This window comes from Argiope bruennichi, chromosome X1 (assembly GCF_947563725.1).
Source record: "Argiope bruennichi chromosome X1, qqArgBrue1.1, whole genome shotgun sequence".
In the NCBI taxonomy this organism is placed as follows: Eukaryota; Metazoa; Arthropoda; class Arachnida; order Araneae; family Araneidae; genus Argiope; species Argiope bruennichi.
Genome location: NC_079162.1, coordinates 92723284 through 92742067, shown reverse-complemented (window position 1 = coordinate 92742067; position 18784 = coordinate 92723284). Strand labels below are relative to the sequence as shown.

At 28.3% G+C, this 18784-nt stretch overlaps 1 protein-coding gene across 6 annotated transcripts in view; it reads right to left on the bottom strand.

Annotated features, from left to right (window-relative positions):
* Positions 1–2745: 2745 nt before the first annotated feature.
* Positions 2746–18784, bottom strand: part of LOC129958177 (spermatogenesis-associated protein 13-like) — a 111157-nt gene continuing 95118 nt past the window's right edge. For all 6 annotated transcript variants that reach the window (XM_056070435.1, XM_056070436.1, XM_056070439.1 and 3 more), the window contains 10 exons: positions 18044–18220; positions 16884–17072; positions 15164–15343; positions 14480–14584; positions 14119–14376; positions 13872–13997; positions 13310–13394; positions 11737–11895; positions 10188–10265; positions 2746–6755 (listed from right to left, as the gene is read on the bottom strand). In XM_056070435.1, coding sequence (XP_055926410.1) covers positions 6547–6755; positions 10188–10265; positions 11737–11895; positions 13310–13394; positions 13872–13997; positions 14119–14376; positions 14480–14584; positions 15164–15343; positions 16884–17072; positions 18044–18220 — 1566 coding nt within the window. In that variant the 3' untranslated portion in view covers positions 2746–6546. The remainder of the gene's footprint in view (positions 6756–10187; positions 10266–11736; positions 11896–13309; positions 13395–13871; positions 13998–14118; positions 14377–14479; positions 14585–15163; positions 15344–16883; positions 17073–18043; positions 18221–18784) is intronic.

The following is an 18784-nucleotide window of genomic DNA, read 5'->3' as shown; positions in this document are numbered from 1 at the left end:
CTGGCTCAATGTTTAGCCCATAAAATAGTGGAAAATTGGTCCTTATGAATTTTCTTTATTGCATAAAAAGAAATGTTTTAGAGAAATAAATTTCAAAAAAGATACCATGAAAGAATTTTGTAAATTTTTGTGGCAACCAGTTTTATATGCTTCAAGTAATTTTTTATACGGTTTGATGTATGTCTACTTATAATGTGTGAAACAAATTAATTTCTCGTGTTTTAATATTATTTTTTGTTTAATCTATGGGGAATTTTAAACGAACACAAAATTAAGAAAAAAAATTAAATATTAGCAATAACGTCCATTTCATATCGTCTATTCATATAAAGAATTTTTTTATTGTGCACTATTTTTAAATATTTCGTACATGGATTAAAGTTTTACGGAAGTAATTGCAATAATGTTCCATACTTCATAATTCAACAAAAAGATGTCCGAGAAGAGGGGAATAATTATTATTGTTAAATAATTAAAATAAATTGTTTTGGAATTATAATAATGGGTCAATATTTTACAACCAGTTTTGAATATTAATACCTAAAATTCATACTTTCACTCTAGTAACACGTGGTACGATTTGTTTGATGTTCGAAAGAAGAAAAGTTGTGTGTGTGTGGGGGGGGGGGGCTCTGTCTATATATATATATAATCTTTTTAAATAAAAGAGAAGCATTAAACTTAAAATGGTAACAGGAGCTGCGTTTTAATCTGGCTGCCTTTTGCAATTGTACGCAAAAACATTTTCGCTAATTACGTCGATTGTTTTTTTTTTTCAGAACGAGCTAACAAAAACTTTCGGCAAAAATATTATATATTTATACATATATGCAATAAATTAGATAGGGCGGTAAATTCTTTCTCTTCCACAATCTAGTTTAGACTATCAGTAAAAATTTGATTTTCTTTGGTTGCCAACGATGTTTCATTCTACTTACGAAAAAATACCAGCGAAGTATCATGTTCGATAAAAATTACCCTCTTTAGAAAAAAAAAAAAAAAAAAATAAATAAAAAATCGTTTTTATAATAAATTTTCCTGACTTTTCCCGACATCTCGGAATCCCCTAACGATTTCCGGTCAGCTGGCCACCTTCTATATATATTAAAATATTTAAACATTTGTATAAAATGCTTTTTAACTCAGAAAAATTAAATTTCTCTGAAAGGTAATCTAATTTATAGCTATTTAATTTCTAAGAATGTTTACTTTCATTCACTAATTTTTTTTAAAATTTTCTTTGCTAGTTATTGGTTATAGAAAATAAAAAAATTTACCTGAATTAATTGGATACTATATATTATGTGTGACTGTAAATGTGATTAATCAGTAATTATGCATAATTATCTTATGTGTAATTATCAATAATCACCACTAAACTTATTTGTGATTATGAATAATAGTCGGTAATTATACGCAATCACCAGTTTATTACATTTGCCGTAACATATAATTTGAAGTAGCAGTCATTGCTCTCTTCATACTTTCAATAGAATAATCCAAGAATTTCAATTTTTGCCAAGATGTCTATATCCAAGAACATCTTCATCAGCACAGCGAACTGAATGAATAGAAAGACTGAGAGCAGCGGGGGAAAGAAAAAGTGATCGCGACAAAATATTCTGAGTCTGTGTAGTTTTATAGAAAGGAATTTATCGACTCCGAATTTTGATGCCATGAGAAAATGAATACTGTAACTTCTATATTATTTGGGTAAAAGCTGGAGTTAGAGTGTTTAGAACATATATAATTTCATTGAAATTCAGCGATATTCCTTTTTTTTTCAGTAATGTTTAAATTCACATAAAGAAGGAAATATATCAAACTGCAAATCAAAATTTAATTTTAAAAAAGTTAAAAGACTGGTATATATTTGGATAAAGACTTGTTGCAAAGAAAGGAAAAAAAAAAAATCTATATTAAATGAAAACAAATTCATTCTTCAAAGTATTTTCCAAATTAAATGTCAAAAAAGCAAAGCTTCTAATTATTTTTACTTGTTCTTTTAGAGATTTTATATTTCAGAACAGCAAACAATATGCAGATACAATAAAGAAAAATTAACCGGGGAAAAAATAAAGTGAAATCTCGAAATTATTTCATAATAAATAACGATAGTTTCCAAGATCAATTCAACATGCCAATGTAGAAGATTGTTCACTGTTCTTATATTTGGTGTTGCGCTATTTATTGAACGGCATTTTACGAACAGCAAATGCAAATATCTTGTTGCGCCATGACAAGCACGTGTTCCATGCAAAATTAATAAGACAAATTTTAAGACACAGTTCCAGCAATAAACTTAAGTGCTATGTAAGATAAGGCTGCAGCAAAGTATTTCTATCAATTGTTAAAAAACGAAGTTAATAAAACAATATTTCCTATTGTATTTTAATTCACATTTTTGTTTTCTGATTGCATTACACAAATTAGAAAAAGAATACAATTATGTTTATACTAAAAGGGAGTTTGCAAATGTCATATTTTTATTGAGATCCACCCACATCGATATGAGCAATGACTCTTTTGCAGAATAAATTGTGGAATTACAAGCATTTATATCGTTTTGATCCTCATTTTTTTATTAGATTTATCGGTTACGATCTTTGGTAATAGTAAATAGATCCTAGAATATGTAAGAAAACCTGAACACAATCGTGCAATTTTTTTTAACACAGAATGCATTGACAAATTGAGTAACAAAAAGAAAGCAAAAAAGAACACGCACGAACAATAACACACTTTAATATGAAATGATATGTTACAAGCAGAAATCTATTGGGGAAATGTGATAAACTGCTATTAAAATTCATGTGCCATCTTTAAATAACTTCACATATATATATATATATATACACAATTCATGAGCCAGTACACCAAAGTAGTCATTATAAATAATTTATACATCTAAACATATAATTTTACAATATATTTGAAAAAGCCATTTAACATTTCTTCATATTTCTTTCTGAATCACGAAGGCTACTGCAATTTTCAAAACTTAAGTCCTTGATGGAAACAGTTGGGTTCAATTGCAAACAATAGCGAAAAGTACCAAAGAAAAAATATACAAACATATTTCTAAGACAATTTCTAAATTTTTCTTAAAATTTTCAAACAATGCAATGTTAATCGCCAATAATTGATAACCAACATTTTAAAACAGCTTGCATTTTTATTCATAAAACTACGAATCAAATTTTACAGAAAAGAAGCATAAAGAAACAAATATTTACAATACATTAGTAATATGTATGTACAAAACTGATATCCAACCTATTAATTTAGTTTCAGCTTCCTTAGAAATGCTCAGTAGTAATTCGCAACATTAAATACATCGGTTCAAAGGTATTAAAAGCATCTTTCTTTAACCATTTTAGATGAATGGCAAAATTTAAGTTAAAGTAATGAAAGTAAAATGCTAACAAAGATGATACATTCACATGGTCATAAAAATTTTGGAATCTAAATTAATTTTTGTAAAAGCTCAAGATTTGCTTAATAAGCCTATAATGAAGTTAACTAATATTTAAATTAAAAGGACTGTACAAAATAAAAATTATAAAATAAATTATTATTACAATTATTATTTTTCTATTGAAATTGAATGTGTATCGAGTCAGTATCCATAGGAGTCAGTTTCCAATGGTAACAAATTTAAAAGATTTATTAAGTTACAGCTACATAACTATTAAATTATGTAAAATACAAAAAAAAAAAAAAAAAAAAAAAAAAAAAAAAATCTTTTGAAAACAGGTAATACTAAAAAATTACAGTATTTCTAGGATGCAAATTTGAAAATAGGGATGGCGTCAAAATTTGTCATATAATAAAAATATATATGAAAGATCATGGACATTTAATAAATGCGCATGTATTTTTGTTAGACAGTAAAAAAATATGCAAGATTCTCAAACTTGACAGTATAATTGCACGTAAAAAGATTTAAATATTTGAAGAAAAATAGAGTTCCAACTAAATAAATATTTTACTAAACCGTCAGAAAAGACGTAAATGAAGACGGTTTGAGCTTCAAAACTAAATGCCTCAAAATGCCAGAATTATTCTTAACCAACAATAACATTAACATAACTGAGTTTTGCGACTATGTGCCATTCAGTGTTATCACAATTGCATGTAAGAAAACTCTGGGGCATTAATATGGATAGAAAAACAATATAGGTGATGATTATATACAGTGAAGTTTACAAAAAAAAATGTTTTCCATTTTTTTTTAAAATTATATTCAAGACCATTTATCTCGCCCACTACAATCTGTACAGATATACATTTAAAAACACCAGCAGGATGCTTTGGACTAGGCAAAACATTGCAGTTTATGTCACATCAATGAACACGAAAATGACAGCAAAAATTATACAAATCGTGCAACTTTCCCCTAATAAGAAGCAAAGTACAACAAAAATCACATGCAGCACATGCTTTGCAGCACTACAGTATGAGATGAATTCAATTATTAATCACATATATTAATTGCATGCAAATAAAATCTGTAGTATATCAGAAGTATTTTAATATCCAGTCCAAAAGTTTCTTTTGGGTGTAGTTCAAACATTGTTGTTAAGAAATTCATATATGTATACTTTCTAAATCGGGCATTTAAAACAATTATAGAAACAAAGATATGTATTTATGTCTTTCAATACAAACAGGGAAAAGTTTCCAACTAAGATACGGGTTTCAAATGATTAATTCAGTCAGAATGCTGATGTTTCCTTTTATAATACAAATCAGTTAAGTAGTAATAGCATGTGAAGAATGAACCAGTCAATTAAAATTCTTAGGTTATTATGTTATAAAATATTTGAAATTTCAATCCTCGCAACAAGTTCTATAATTTATTCTATAAAACTATTACCTTTTTGATACATATTGTAAAATAATACTAAAGATTGTATTCTTGAGTAAACAATTAACAACTTTATATTATACAGGATTTAAAATCGTGTTTTAATGAACAGGTTATAAAGCAGCATTAATTTGCTAATACTATGAAAAGGTAAGATGAAAACTCCACAGTAATTAATTCATTTACATAGATTTTTATTCTTTTTTTTTTAAATATCAATACTCAAATTCTCATATAATAACAGAGGATGTTGCAGTATGTTCGATTTCAACTATAAGATTAACTGATTTTTAATAAGTAGCTATCATCAATACATTTTATATTGATAAACTTATCATAACATAAATCGCTATAAAAGAAATTATCACACAAAACTTTAACAGGTTGCAAGGGAAGAAACTGAAAGCAAATATTTATCTCCATCAGAGGTTAGCTTACAGCTAAATTATTTCTTAAATTGTAGTTTATTATTATCAATGAATTAAGTTTCTATGGCAAATGAAAACGACAATCATGAAAAAAAAAAAAAATGTATTAACTTCCTTCAATCTATATCTTTAGAAAAACAGGTACAACAATATGTGTTTGAGTGAACTCTTCCTTTTAATATTAATAGACATCTCAAATCCCATAAATATTTATACTATTATTTACAACAATAATAAAATTATTCTTATTTAATAGAGAAATTATAAGTACCTAAAATATTCATGCATTAACTACAGCAAGTGTTAAGAAGCATAAAAAAGATTCACTTAAATAAGTGTATGGTCTGTTCTTATTTAAAATGTAAAGCTGCGAGATCAAAATACTGAAATTCAAAAAACAAGCTGAATTTTCAAAAGAAACAGTTTTGTTGATGAGACAATTGTATTTTTAAATCCTACAGTTCATAACTTCTAGGCAAATATACTTGCACACATTTCAGCACATACATGCAACAGTTACTCGAAGAGATAAAAAAGGAGAATGGACAATGAGTTGATATGCTTTAAATCGCTTACAAGAACAGCATAAAATATGCTGTAAGACACTGAATCCCAGATCCATCTGTTAAATGAAAACAGTTGTTACATCATATTTTTTTTTCTCTGCATCATAAGAAAAAAAAAAGCTCTTAATATCTTAAGAATATATAGATAAAAAAGGTATATTTAATAAGTTACTAAAATAATCAATGCATAAATATCTAATTAAACAGCCTGGCTGAAAACACTATTTTAAAGCTTCCACCAGGTTTTAAATTATTTTATGTAATTAATGCTGAATATTAATGTCTTCATGATAAAAAAGAAGATTGAAACAATCAATGGAAAGATTGTATGCATATATCACTCTCAAATGCGTGAAAAAAAACACCTTTTTTGTAGCGCAAAGTACCAACAAAATTAGTACAGACATACAATAATATTTTGAAGACAATTTCTGTTAGAAGTTTCTGACAAGTGAAAATTTAATTCAGACATAAATAAATAAAAGATTGATGCTCATCGTAATCTGTAGCTTGACTGCAAAACTAGAGTCCATTCTTTTAAAAGTTTAGAATCCTTCACCAGAATTTACTGTTGGCAGTACTTCTGAATATTAATTAACTCCTACATATAGTAAACGTGTTGTAAGTACGACAGAACTGTATGGCACCTAAGCTGCAAAGTCTTCTGAATTAAAGGCAAACTTTAACTCTTTGGTTTTTTGCCGCTTCCAAAGTGAAACCAGCCAGATCCCTTTTTCCTTGTGGGACCTAATTTAGCACCAGCCATGATTGCTAGTTCAGGATGAATATTTGAAGGAAGGCTTCCACTGCGAGATTTGGCATTTGGTGAATCAAGAAGAAGCTCTGTAACAGCAACGTCAGGATGGCAGCGTCGACCTTTTGTAAATTTTGCTAAAAAAAATTTCAATAAAAAAATTATATTTTTTGTCAACAATATTTACATCGCAAATGAAACTCGAAGTAACAACAACAAAATATACATAGACGCATTTAATTTTTGAAAAATATATAAGAAATAAATACATTTAAGCATTTTAGCTAAAGTAATGATTTTCAAAACTATTTCATTACTATTTCCTATATTTTCAAACTATGTCATTACTATTTCCTATACCAGTAACTTTTCATCACAGCTGAAATTCTGCGACAGCCCCCCCCCACATAATAATCAGAATAAATTAACACACTGAAATAAAGATTGGTTTTAGGAAAGAAATCAACCTAAACTGATCACAATCTTTCACACACTACACATTCCCATATTCAAAAAGAGAAGGAGTTCAAAAAAATTAAAAATTCGTAATTTGTAGTATAGTAATTACATACTTTTAATAAATGTAATATAAGGCGCAATTAACGAAATACATTTCGCACACTTCTTTCCCGGTACTTAGTTACCTTAGGCAGTGCATAATATGAGGCCCCTCTAATAATAAGATTTAGTTTCCCAATTCAGCACATTTATATTAAGAATGTATTTTAGGATAATAGTTTTTATTTTATTAGTTTTATGACTATGTACTTTGTTGATATACATTTATTATAAGTGCAGATTACCTGGTATTTACATTTGTACACACTATTATCAAAGTAGACATATATTAGGATATTTATAAAACCGAACAATTAAGTGAATGCAGTGGAACTTATAGGAACCTGACCAATTTTACTAAATACAATGTTAATAATTTACTAACATTTTATTATTCATAGAATTTATATTTTTTATAAATTTATTTGGCAACTAGGAAAATAATGTTGTTTAACCTAGCAGCTTGTGAACCCATCTCAGCCTAATAGTCCTAAGGCAGTTGCCTATTTGGAAATCCTCCACTGCATCTTCCATAACAAACTAGTATTTTTTAATAGAAATATCCCGGTAGTAATGACTGTCATTTATTTTAAAAGGAGAAAAAAATTACACAACATAATGATACTTGACATGTTTTTTTTATACAAATAAATGGACATATGAAATAATTCTTTAGCATAAATAATGGCCTTTGAAAGTTTTGTTTTAGAAATTATTTTTTAAAATTATTTTAAGGAAAATCATAAATTTTATTTACTAACTCATGACTTCACGGATTCACGTTTATACACAATTACATTAAGCAGATATTATGCTTTTATAAATACTGAAAGGAATAAGTGCATGCAATCAAATAGTTAAGAACCTGCTCAATTATACACTCATGTCCAAAACTAAGGTCAAAAAAATGTTTTTTCAAAGTAATTCTAAATGGCTACCAGTAAAATTTAAACAAATTATATCTTATATATTGTGAAGAACCGGTAACATGATATTAACCTTTGTTGTGGGAAAAAATGTTGTTTAGCATTAGTTTTTGAGCAAATACTGAAATTAGACCGTTTAGGCATCGGAGAATTTTGCCTGCAATTTTGTGAATATTGCATTAAAACAAAAAAAATTTAACCTGTTTCCAGTGAAAATGAGTTCTCATAATCGTTTAGATGATTCCTTCAGATGGAGAGCCGTTGGCAGGCTCTGGGCAGACTCAAGCGGAGGTGGCTCGATGGTTACAAGTGGCACCGAAAGTGGTATCCAAGTTGTGGAATCAGTTCCAAACAAGTGATACTGTAACCAGGAAAGACGGCCAAGACTATCACAGAGCAACGGCGCCTGCACAGGATTGCTATTTGGCACTAAGTGTACGACGACATTGACTGACAACGGCTCCTCAACTTGCTTGTGACCTTGCTGATGTGTCTGGAATAAGAATTTCCAGACAAACAGTATACAGACGTCTAGCAGAGAGGGCCCTTTATGCCTGGCGACCAATTGAGTGCGTCCCTTTGACTGCATCCAACAGAAAAGCCCGGTTGTTGTAGTGCCGAACACATCAGTCTTGGGCACAGCAAGAATGGTACCGTGTTCTTTTCAGTGTTGAGTCGAGATTTACCACACAGAGTAACACTCGTCGAATCTTCATCTGGAGAGAAAGAGGAGCTCGCTATCATCCCTCCTACTTAAAAGATATCGACAGATTTGGTGGCAGAGGAATCCTTATCTGGGTTGGCATAATGTTGGGCAGTCGTACACCACTGCACGTATTCGATGCGGTTACTGTCAATGCTCATCGCTATAGGGATGAGATCCTTGAAGCCTATGTGAGGTTATTCCGGGGTGCTTTTGGCCCAGACTTCATGTTTATGGACAATAACGCGCGTCCACGCAGAGCCCAGATCATTGATGATTTGCTTGAGGAAGAGGATATTCGACGTATGGACTGGTCCTCGAGGTCTCCGGATCTCCATCCTATTGAACATGTTTGGGATAGTCTCGGAAGAGCCATTGCACAGCGTAAACCCCCTCCTAATATCCTCCAAGATTTAAAAGCCGCGCTTTTGGAAGAATGGGCTTTGTTACCCCAAGCATTTATTGACACCCTCATAAACAGTATGAAAGCTCGTTGTGAAGCCTGTATAGCAGCGCACGGTAGTCACACTCCATATTAGACGGGCTTTTCCCGAGATAAATGCTTTATCTCTGATTCATAATGTAACACTTTTTGATATACCCTGTTTCTAATTCCCAATTAAAATCTTTTTCATGTTGTTATGTGTCTATGTTCTTTCTTCCATTATAGTGTACATCTGTGCCAAATTTCGTGGCAACACAGTGAATAGTTTTTTTATTTTTCGCAGATTTTATGTTTGTAACCTTAATTTTGGACATGAGTGTACTAGACAAAATATTCATATTAGACTAATATTGTATAGCCGAAAGAATTTATAATTTTTATAGATTTATGTGGCAAATAAACTACTAACATTTTCAATATGGACCTCCCTACCTTTTGATCTTACAGCACAGCAGTCTTAGGCAATTTTTTTAATATGCTCAGTTGAAAATTTATCAATGCATTATTATTCTGCAGCATGTGGCATAACATATTTGACATAAAAAGTTTTTCTTTTTATTCAGAAATTAGTATTTCAGATAACTGAATTGTTTGCAGCAAAATAACTCACAATGGTTGTCCAAGTTTAAAGTTTTTTTAAAGAAAATTTAACTTTATTATTATTTTTATGCAAACTATAATTAACTTAGTAAGAAATTTTGTGAAGAGGAAAAAAAGGCATCAGATTTTTGCAAATCCGAATATATTAACAAGATTCTCAACAAAATGGAAATAAGACCATTCTGACATTAAAGAATTTATTTTGTCTTAGAATGCAATTAGAATTTGAGATACCGGACACATGAATTTGTATATCTAAATATTTTTAAAATACATAGTTTGAAACAAAAATTAATAATTCAAATTTGCAGGAGCCTTAAAAATTTATATCGATTACCTCTTGGTCGTTTAGGTTTGTGCTTGTTATGTACAGCTAGTCTGGCACTTCTCTTGGCTTCCTCCGTAACAACAAATGCTGAGAAAATAAATATTAAATCATGAAATTTCTACTTTTAATTTTCTTATACAGTTCTATAACAGTTCTTTTGTTTGAACAAACCATATAATAAGCATCTAAACATTTATTAAAGTTATTCAGCCCTCATTTAATTTCTATCACAATAACTGAAAAATATATAAAAATAAATACATAAAGTTAATCCCTTCATAATTTCACTACAAAAAGTTTTACAATAAAAAGAAAGCAAAAACATAAAAAAGTTTTGGGAAGTGTTCACATACACAATTTGAACAGATAAATGCTTTGAACAGATAATCGGTGAGAAAAATAGAGCAATTTCAAGTTATTTCAACAAATAATTTTGGAACAGAATAAAAAACATAAACTAAGAGGGTGGTTGAATTTTTTACTGACTTTTTGCCAAAAAAACATGTTTAGGAAAATTTCAGAACCCTATTTAGTATCATCACATTTATTTATTTATTATAACTAGCCGCTTTTAGTAACCAGTTTGTTCACCCATATTGCCTTTTTAGGTTGTTAAATGATTAATATAGAATGTATTTTTAAAATGTCACCTTGCTATTTGATATGACTGAATTCAGTTGAATTTGTTTACTGCAAACTAAAGCGGAAGTGAAAAACCTACTATGGAGTTAATGACTGACAAAAGCATGTGGCTGAATGTTTTGATGGACGAGTTTAAATTCCTTTATAACATTTTAAAATATTGCTATATCTAGTTACTATCAAATTGAATAAAAAGATATTGTTAAAATTAAGAGAAAAATTGTAGGAAATGGAATTGATACCATTAGAAAGGAATTTTTTAAGTTAAGATAATAAAAACACCATTTTTGCAAGATAATTGTTTTGAAAGATATTAACTTTTGTAAGCAAGTCAGCGGTTACTCATTTGCTCAAGCCTATTTTTGCGCTAGATAAAACTTTCTATTTGCATTCTTTTTATTGCAAACTACTCTGACTAATTGAAATTTTCGATTACACAGCAAGCCCTCTCCAAAACATTTCACATATCTTGCATCATTATTCGAAGCTTTGAACTCAATGCAGCTGAGAAAATATTTAACGAAGCAGTAGGAAATTCATTTATAGTTTACTGTTGCCATTTGATAATAAAGAAAAATAACGACTTCTGTGCCATGCATTAGCATTTTACAATTATAGATTATTTATAATATAAACAAATATTTATTGAAAAACCCATATTATAATATTCGGTTACTATTAACTCTCATTTTTAAAAAAATTTAAATAATATATATATATATATATATATATATATATATATTATTATTATTATTATTATTATTATTACGAAATGTTTAGCACAGATGGAAGAAAGAACGATACGAGTTAACCATGTCTTTTCCAATCTATTTCTCATTTAATTTTCAGTTTTTAAATGAGAAAAAAATTAACAGATAAAGTAATAACTTCTAAACAATTCCATAAAATTATTTACCTTGTTTCTCATCATCACTAACCCGTTGTCGCTCCGCTTTAAAAGCGCGTAACCATTGCTCTTTTTCTGGGAATGTCTTAGCATAAAACAAATACCATTTTTCTTTGTCCTTACAGTAAATTTTCCATGCATTCTTTACATTAACAGCAAACTGTGAATCTAAAGATAAAAGTAATGTTTATAATCACCGCAATGAAATGTATATATTTTTTTAAAAATTAGAAAATGACAATCATATATATATATGTATAAATGTCCGGTATAAATTTCATATTTTACGGTCAGAAAAAAATTAGTGCCAAACTTAAGAAACTCAAAATAAACACGTTGAAATTCATTAAATTTCAAGTTCCTTTACATATTTCTTATTTGATTATCTCAAAACTTTTATTTCTCAAATCTAAAAAAGTTATAACATTATGTGTTAAGATGGAAATGCTTAAAAATGAAAAACAATTTCTTCTAACTGATGAACAAAAGCTAAACACATATAATTTCTTGAATTATTTTACAGTCAGAATACTATTGTTTCATAGATAATTCATAATTAGGTTCACTATTCATTAGCTAAAATATTCAAGCTAATTACAGTAAAATATTTCAACAATCGCATCAGATTATCAAAAACATCAGATTCCTTAATTAAATACTGAGCGAATACGTATAGTTAAACATAGACGTCTGATTAAACGCTTTGTGAAATTAAATTATTTGGACATGACTAACTAAATAATAGTTTTTATACAGGGAAAATATGATGTAAAATATGCCATATATTTTTACAAATGTTCATTTGAATATTCACTTGTTAATCGAAATTTCTCACAATTTTCTTACAATTCAAAACTATGCGATAGTTTCTATAGCAATTTCGTGACTATAGAGTACTAATGTAGTATGCTAGCAGGAAAAGGAAATAATCTTAAATTTTTATTATGCAACTCAACAATAAAAAAAATCTGACAGAAGCATGCTTTTATATCAGAACTTGTTTATTTCTATCTAAAAAGCAATATTTAAATGCGAACATTTCTTAAAATTATGGAATAGAACTGTATCTTTTTAAACGAAGTCGATAGTTTTTCTTCACACAGGTGAATAACCAGTTACAAATATAACCTGTTTAATTGCAATTTTATGATGGTTTAACGAAAACACTGAATGACATAATAAATAAGATATAGGATGACCAGAAGCATTCACAATCAAATTTAAAACTACCATTAAAAATCGCAACTCATTTCGTTCCCCACTCCCATGTTGCGATTAACTATTGACCACAGTTCACTCGAAATGCTGACAAACCCTTTAGATAATAATTCGAGATATTTTTTTTAATCTTTCTATTCTAGTGTTTTATTCTTTTTATAAATCTAATTATTCTGAAAAAAAAAATCACTTAATTTTTTAAAAAGGAAATAAAATGAAAATGTGTCTAGGAATTAAGGTTGCAATCAAAAATCAAAGCTTTTTGGTTTGAATAAAAGACTAATTTTTATTTAAATTTGAAAGAGCATGTCAAATACACAGCCTCTACTTAAAATTCTTAACACAAATAATTTAAGTTTATTACCTTTGCCATCTTCAATATCAACAATATCACAGTGATCAAGATTCAATCGGCCCTTGTAAGCATATGTATGTCGTTTCAATAGATCCTGTAAAGATCCAAAATACATAAAACTAATTGAATATCCTTCTCTTATATCATTTTCATACATACTTCAGATCAAATATATTTCTAAAAACTTTCAAATTTTATCTTGCAGAAATCGAATTTTATCATGGATAACATGAAAAGCAGTTCTACACTTTTATTACTTAAACAGAAAAATATACTGTTAAACACTAATACATTATTTTATAAGAAATTCTTGAAAATAAAATGTGAATAAGTACAGAGACTTTAAAATAGAAAAATGAAGTTATCTATATTAACACAATTCTTAGTACCCTGATATGAAGTTCTACAGTAAAGGAATAAAAAAAAAAACTTAAAACTGTTTAATTCAATAACTGAATTTATTTGCCAATAACAATATGCAAATTTCCATAACTTTATAACTCTTTTTAGCTCAGAGCGCAATGGGCATACACAAATGCGCTTACATAATTTAAAAGAATGTAATGATTACCTTTTTGCAATATATAAGCTGATGATCAAATAGAAACAAATAAATATCTCGTGACCATGAAGATGAAACTCTAGTGACCTCTCCACAATGAATAAGTACTGAACTCGTATCAAGAACATCAGGACCCTACAAAAAAAGCAAGTACTCATTGGACATAATAAATACAACATCATTATTGCATTGCTAATAACTTGTACAAGAAATAAAAAATAAAATGTGTACATATAAAAATAAAATTTGTACGAACCTCCCATCCTTCAATTGTACTCTGCCACTCAGCTAATCTTTCTAAGCATTCCATTCGCCGTTTGCGTTCATTTACAAGTTCAGCAACTTCTTTCATTGCAGCTAATGCATTTGAAACAGGAACATGATCAGGATGATTTTCATCAGTAAATTTCAGTAACTCTGCCAGTTGTAACGGATATTTACAAATTCTTTGAATTGGAGTCAATAAAAAGCCATCTAGTGAAATATCTATCATTTCTTGCAGAAGACGACAAGCCTAAAAATATTTTTTTTTTTAATTCTTAATGCTTACATTCTTATACTTTAAAAATAATTAGATAATATACTTAATATAAAATGAAATATGGAGAAATACTTACTTCAAAAAAATGGATATACTGAGAATCACAATAAAGCTCTTGCAATTCGCTAACAGCCAATGGATGGTTATTACAGTACTGGGAATATATTTTAAACTCTTCTTTCTAAAAATAATTTGATAACTTGAAATATTAATTTTGACAATTCTCAAATATTTTTTTCAACAAAAAAATATAATAATATATAAAGAAAATTAATATATAAAGAAAATTATCAAATCAGAATGCAAATGAAACTAAATACTTCACAGTAATCTACTTGCTAATAATAAAACATTCTGTAAATCACATTGAAAAAGTTTTTACATTCATTCATACGAAATAACTACAGTAATAACAATTATACAGTATCCAACTTGCAAGATTAATAAGATCACTTAAAAGTATTGCGTAAAAAAACAGTGAATTAAAACAATTATTCATAAGGCCTATTAAAACAAAACTTCTTTTCAGTAATTATCTTGATCTGGCATGCACAAAAGTTTTTTTTTTATAAATCAACATTATGATAATATATAAAAAATTACAAAATACAAGACATTTTCAAATTATAAATAGACAAAATCAACATCTTCATTTTAAAATAAATTTGATGAAGAAACAATAAGAAGAGGAATACTGAAATAATAAGCAAGAAATAGAAATCTCTGATAACGATTCTTAATAAATATAAGACAAACTTACATGGTTCAAAAAACAATTTCCAATTTGGCTTAAGTGAGGAGATTCTTTATCCAAACACTCTTCCAATTCTTTGAGGAATTGGCTTTGAAAGGTATAAATTTCTTTAATATTTCCAAATACCGTTTCAATTCTCTCTTTGCTAAACATATCTGGGCGTCTATGAACTTGCTTTAAATAGCCCTGCATTGATAATAAATTCAAAATTATATCATACACGAGTTCACAAAACAAAATACCACTTTAATGCAAAAACACAAAATTATTTTTTCATTGCACAACTGAGGTAAAGAAATTAATAATGATGATGATACACAAGTGCACGATGAAATAAACACTTCCATTGCAAATTAGAAGCATGATGGCACAGATCAATGAATTTCCATTAATAAAACAAAATCAACTCGCTTCATTTAAATTAATATGTTCGTAACAATATATATTTTGATTATGGAAGGTTAACGAAATTTTTTTTAGATAAATGGGTTTTGTGAAAATAATATTAATTTTTAGCTAATACAAAATAGCCTAAGCTTAGCAAAAAATTAAATTTTGCGTAAATAATAAAAAACGCTTCTTTACACGCGAACACTGCCTTTTGTAATTATTTTTGATTCATATATTTTTTCGAAAATCACTTAACTCAATAATAGCAATTAACAGAAAAGTTTTTTTAAAAAAATTAAATATTTCAATCATAAATCTATCGAGAGCTTAAAAGCTATCTCTAGAGATGTTTTCTGGCTCAAATAAAAAGCAAAAAACATCGCTATTATTTGCCAGAATCAAATGCGCGAAATATTCAAGAGATTAAATTTAATGCAAGAATTAAGAATTTAGACGGCAATAACGATACCAAATTAGATAAAATCTACTATTTTTATCATATCAAGGAAAAAGAATAAACACTTACCTCAAGTTTATCTATAATTTACTTCAAAAATAAAAATTTTGAAAAATTTATGCTTTTTTGCTTGTCAACATTTATTCCTAAATAGTTCACTTATATACTTTTTGAACTTATACCGTTTTTAAAAATGAAAGAATGTGTTTTCACAACACATTCTTTCTTGTCAGAGTCAACAATATTTATTGCTTATTCTTGCTCATAAAAAACTAGCAATTTTTTCAAAATCTTCCAAAGCGGGTGTGAAATTTTCAACTGCGCTGCAACATTCTGAGTATTGACATCACTCAGATAAATTTTAAAATGTTAATAATTTCAATTTTGTGTTTAACACTCAACACATTTTCTTTTCTAACCAAATGCTCTCATATTTCAGTTACATGTCGTGGTGATTTAAGGCTGTTCAGATTTCCAACCCGGCAGCGTAACTGTCCTTTTAAACTAATTCAGATAACTTTAGTTCAGACAAAAGAATATGAACCTCATCCCTTGGGAAAAAGTACTCCCAAATATATCCTTATCAGAGGAGCAAAAAATTCTGTGAAAGTGAATCGTTAACGCCGTTTGACAAAGTTGGATTGGCTATTTCTCTACTTCAATCCTAATAAATTTTCAAACAATGTAGAGATCACACAAAACGAATATTTTTTATGCATCTGAATGCGTTGTTTTGGGACCAGAAGATTTTGGTAATATATAAATTGAATTATAACACAAACCATGATCACATTAAGATGCGTCCATTATATAACTATTTGTATTTCAAAAAAAAAAAAAAAAAAAAAAAAAAAGGAAAAAAGAATTCATATATATTACCTCAACAACATCTTTTAAATGTTTCACATAATCTCTTTCAGTAGCAACAATTTCTTGAACTATATTAGCCCGAACTTGTTCACAACTTAGGTTATTCATGCTAACTTTACAAGGTGAATAAGGAATCTGAATACCATCTGACTGCTGCCCATTGAAGTGAAGGGAAGGACCTCGGTGACTCACATATAGCTAAAACATAAATGTAAAATCAGCAAATATTCCTATCTAATAATTTTTCTAAGACTATCAAGCAATAAAAATGCACGATATAAACTGCTGGTAGTAAAATCAAACAAAAATAAAAATATTTAAGATATTTTCATAGAATTAACAAACTTATTATTATATGCATATTAAATATAGTCTACAGTGATGACAGCAAAATGTTCATATGCATCGAAATAGCAAATATGAGCATTTCCACTCCATTTTCACAAGCCAATGAAAATACTTAATTTTAACATTTCTACCTTTAGGTGTCTTATTAACAAGATAATAACCGAAAATCAATTAAAAACATCAACTAAAATTCACATTTTAATATAAAATTGAAACATTATTTTTCATAATGTATTATAAGAAAAAACTTTCTAGATGCATCGATGCATTATGATAAGCCGGCAACAACATTGTCTCCATTTATTAATGTTCAATGTATAAAATTTAGTTTGGCAAAAATTCTTTAAAAGTCAATAATTTGAATTAAATGGTGAAACTTAAAAATGTAACAATGGCCACTTAGGTACACTTTAAATTTTTGATATCCATATTTAGAAAATCAATTCTTAAAATGCAAGCTGTTTTTTTATGATTGTAAGCTAAAAATACACTTCTTCCTTTAGTATAAACGCATCGAAACAAATACATACTAATTTGAGGCATACAGTGTAATATAATATAAGTATGTTATAGTACTTGAGAATATAATTGAACGGAATAAAAAATATGAAATAATAAAAGCAATAAAATTATCATTTTTCTATTCATACCAAGACAGGCTAAATTCTAGCATAAGTGCATTTACACAAATTTGTAACTAAGACAGGCTAAATTCTAGCATAAGTGCATTTACACAAATTTGTAACAACTTAAATTTTGTTAAATCTTTTTTAAGTTGACAAGTTAAGGGAAGGAAAAAAGTTAAAAATTCGTCAACATACCCTAACAAAAGCAGATGGAAACCACCCTCCTTGTCCATCCTTGGTTCCCCACCACCAATCTTGATCACTTGTATCTGTAACTTCTATAATATCGCCAGCTTGGAATGGTAATTCTTCTGAATCAAGAGTTTCATGATCCCACAAGGCTTCAGCATACATAGTACCATCAGCTGAAAGCTGTTACAAAAGTAGTAATTTTTTCTCAATCAATGGCATAGGAAATTATATTATATTTTATATATATTAGAAAAGTGAAATTAAAAATTGGTACTAATGTAGACATACTTAAAAGATCATATTTCGCTAAATAAAGGCTTTCAATAAAGGCTACATAGATGTTGATTTGGATTTCTAACAGATTAAATTCACAATAAATTTTCAAATACTTCGCTAACAATATTATATATATATATATATATATATATATATATATATATATATATATATATTCAAATAAAAAATTTCTTAATGTTAAGGGAGAAAAAATCTTGAAACAATATTAATTTGTGATACATATATGTTATAAATGAGACGAAAGCATATTGAAAGAAGAAAGAGGACTGCATTTAATGGCACCTTTCGTAGCTATATCATTAGGCAAAAGCTGGCTGCATCTTTCAGAGGATTTTAGTTATGTATTTATAGGCTCAGGGTGGGTCATTTACTGAAAAGTTAGATCCAATGAAGTTAAAAGCAAACACAATTCAGAAGGAAGAGTATTTCTGGGGTCTGAAAATAAAT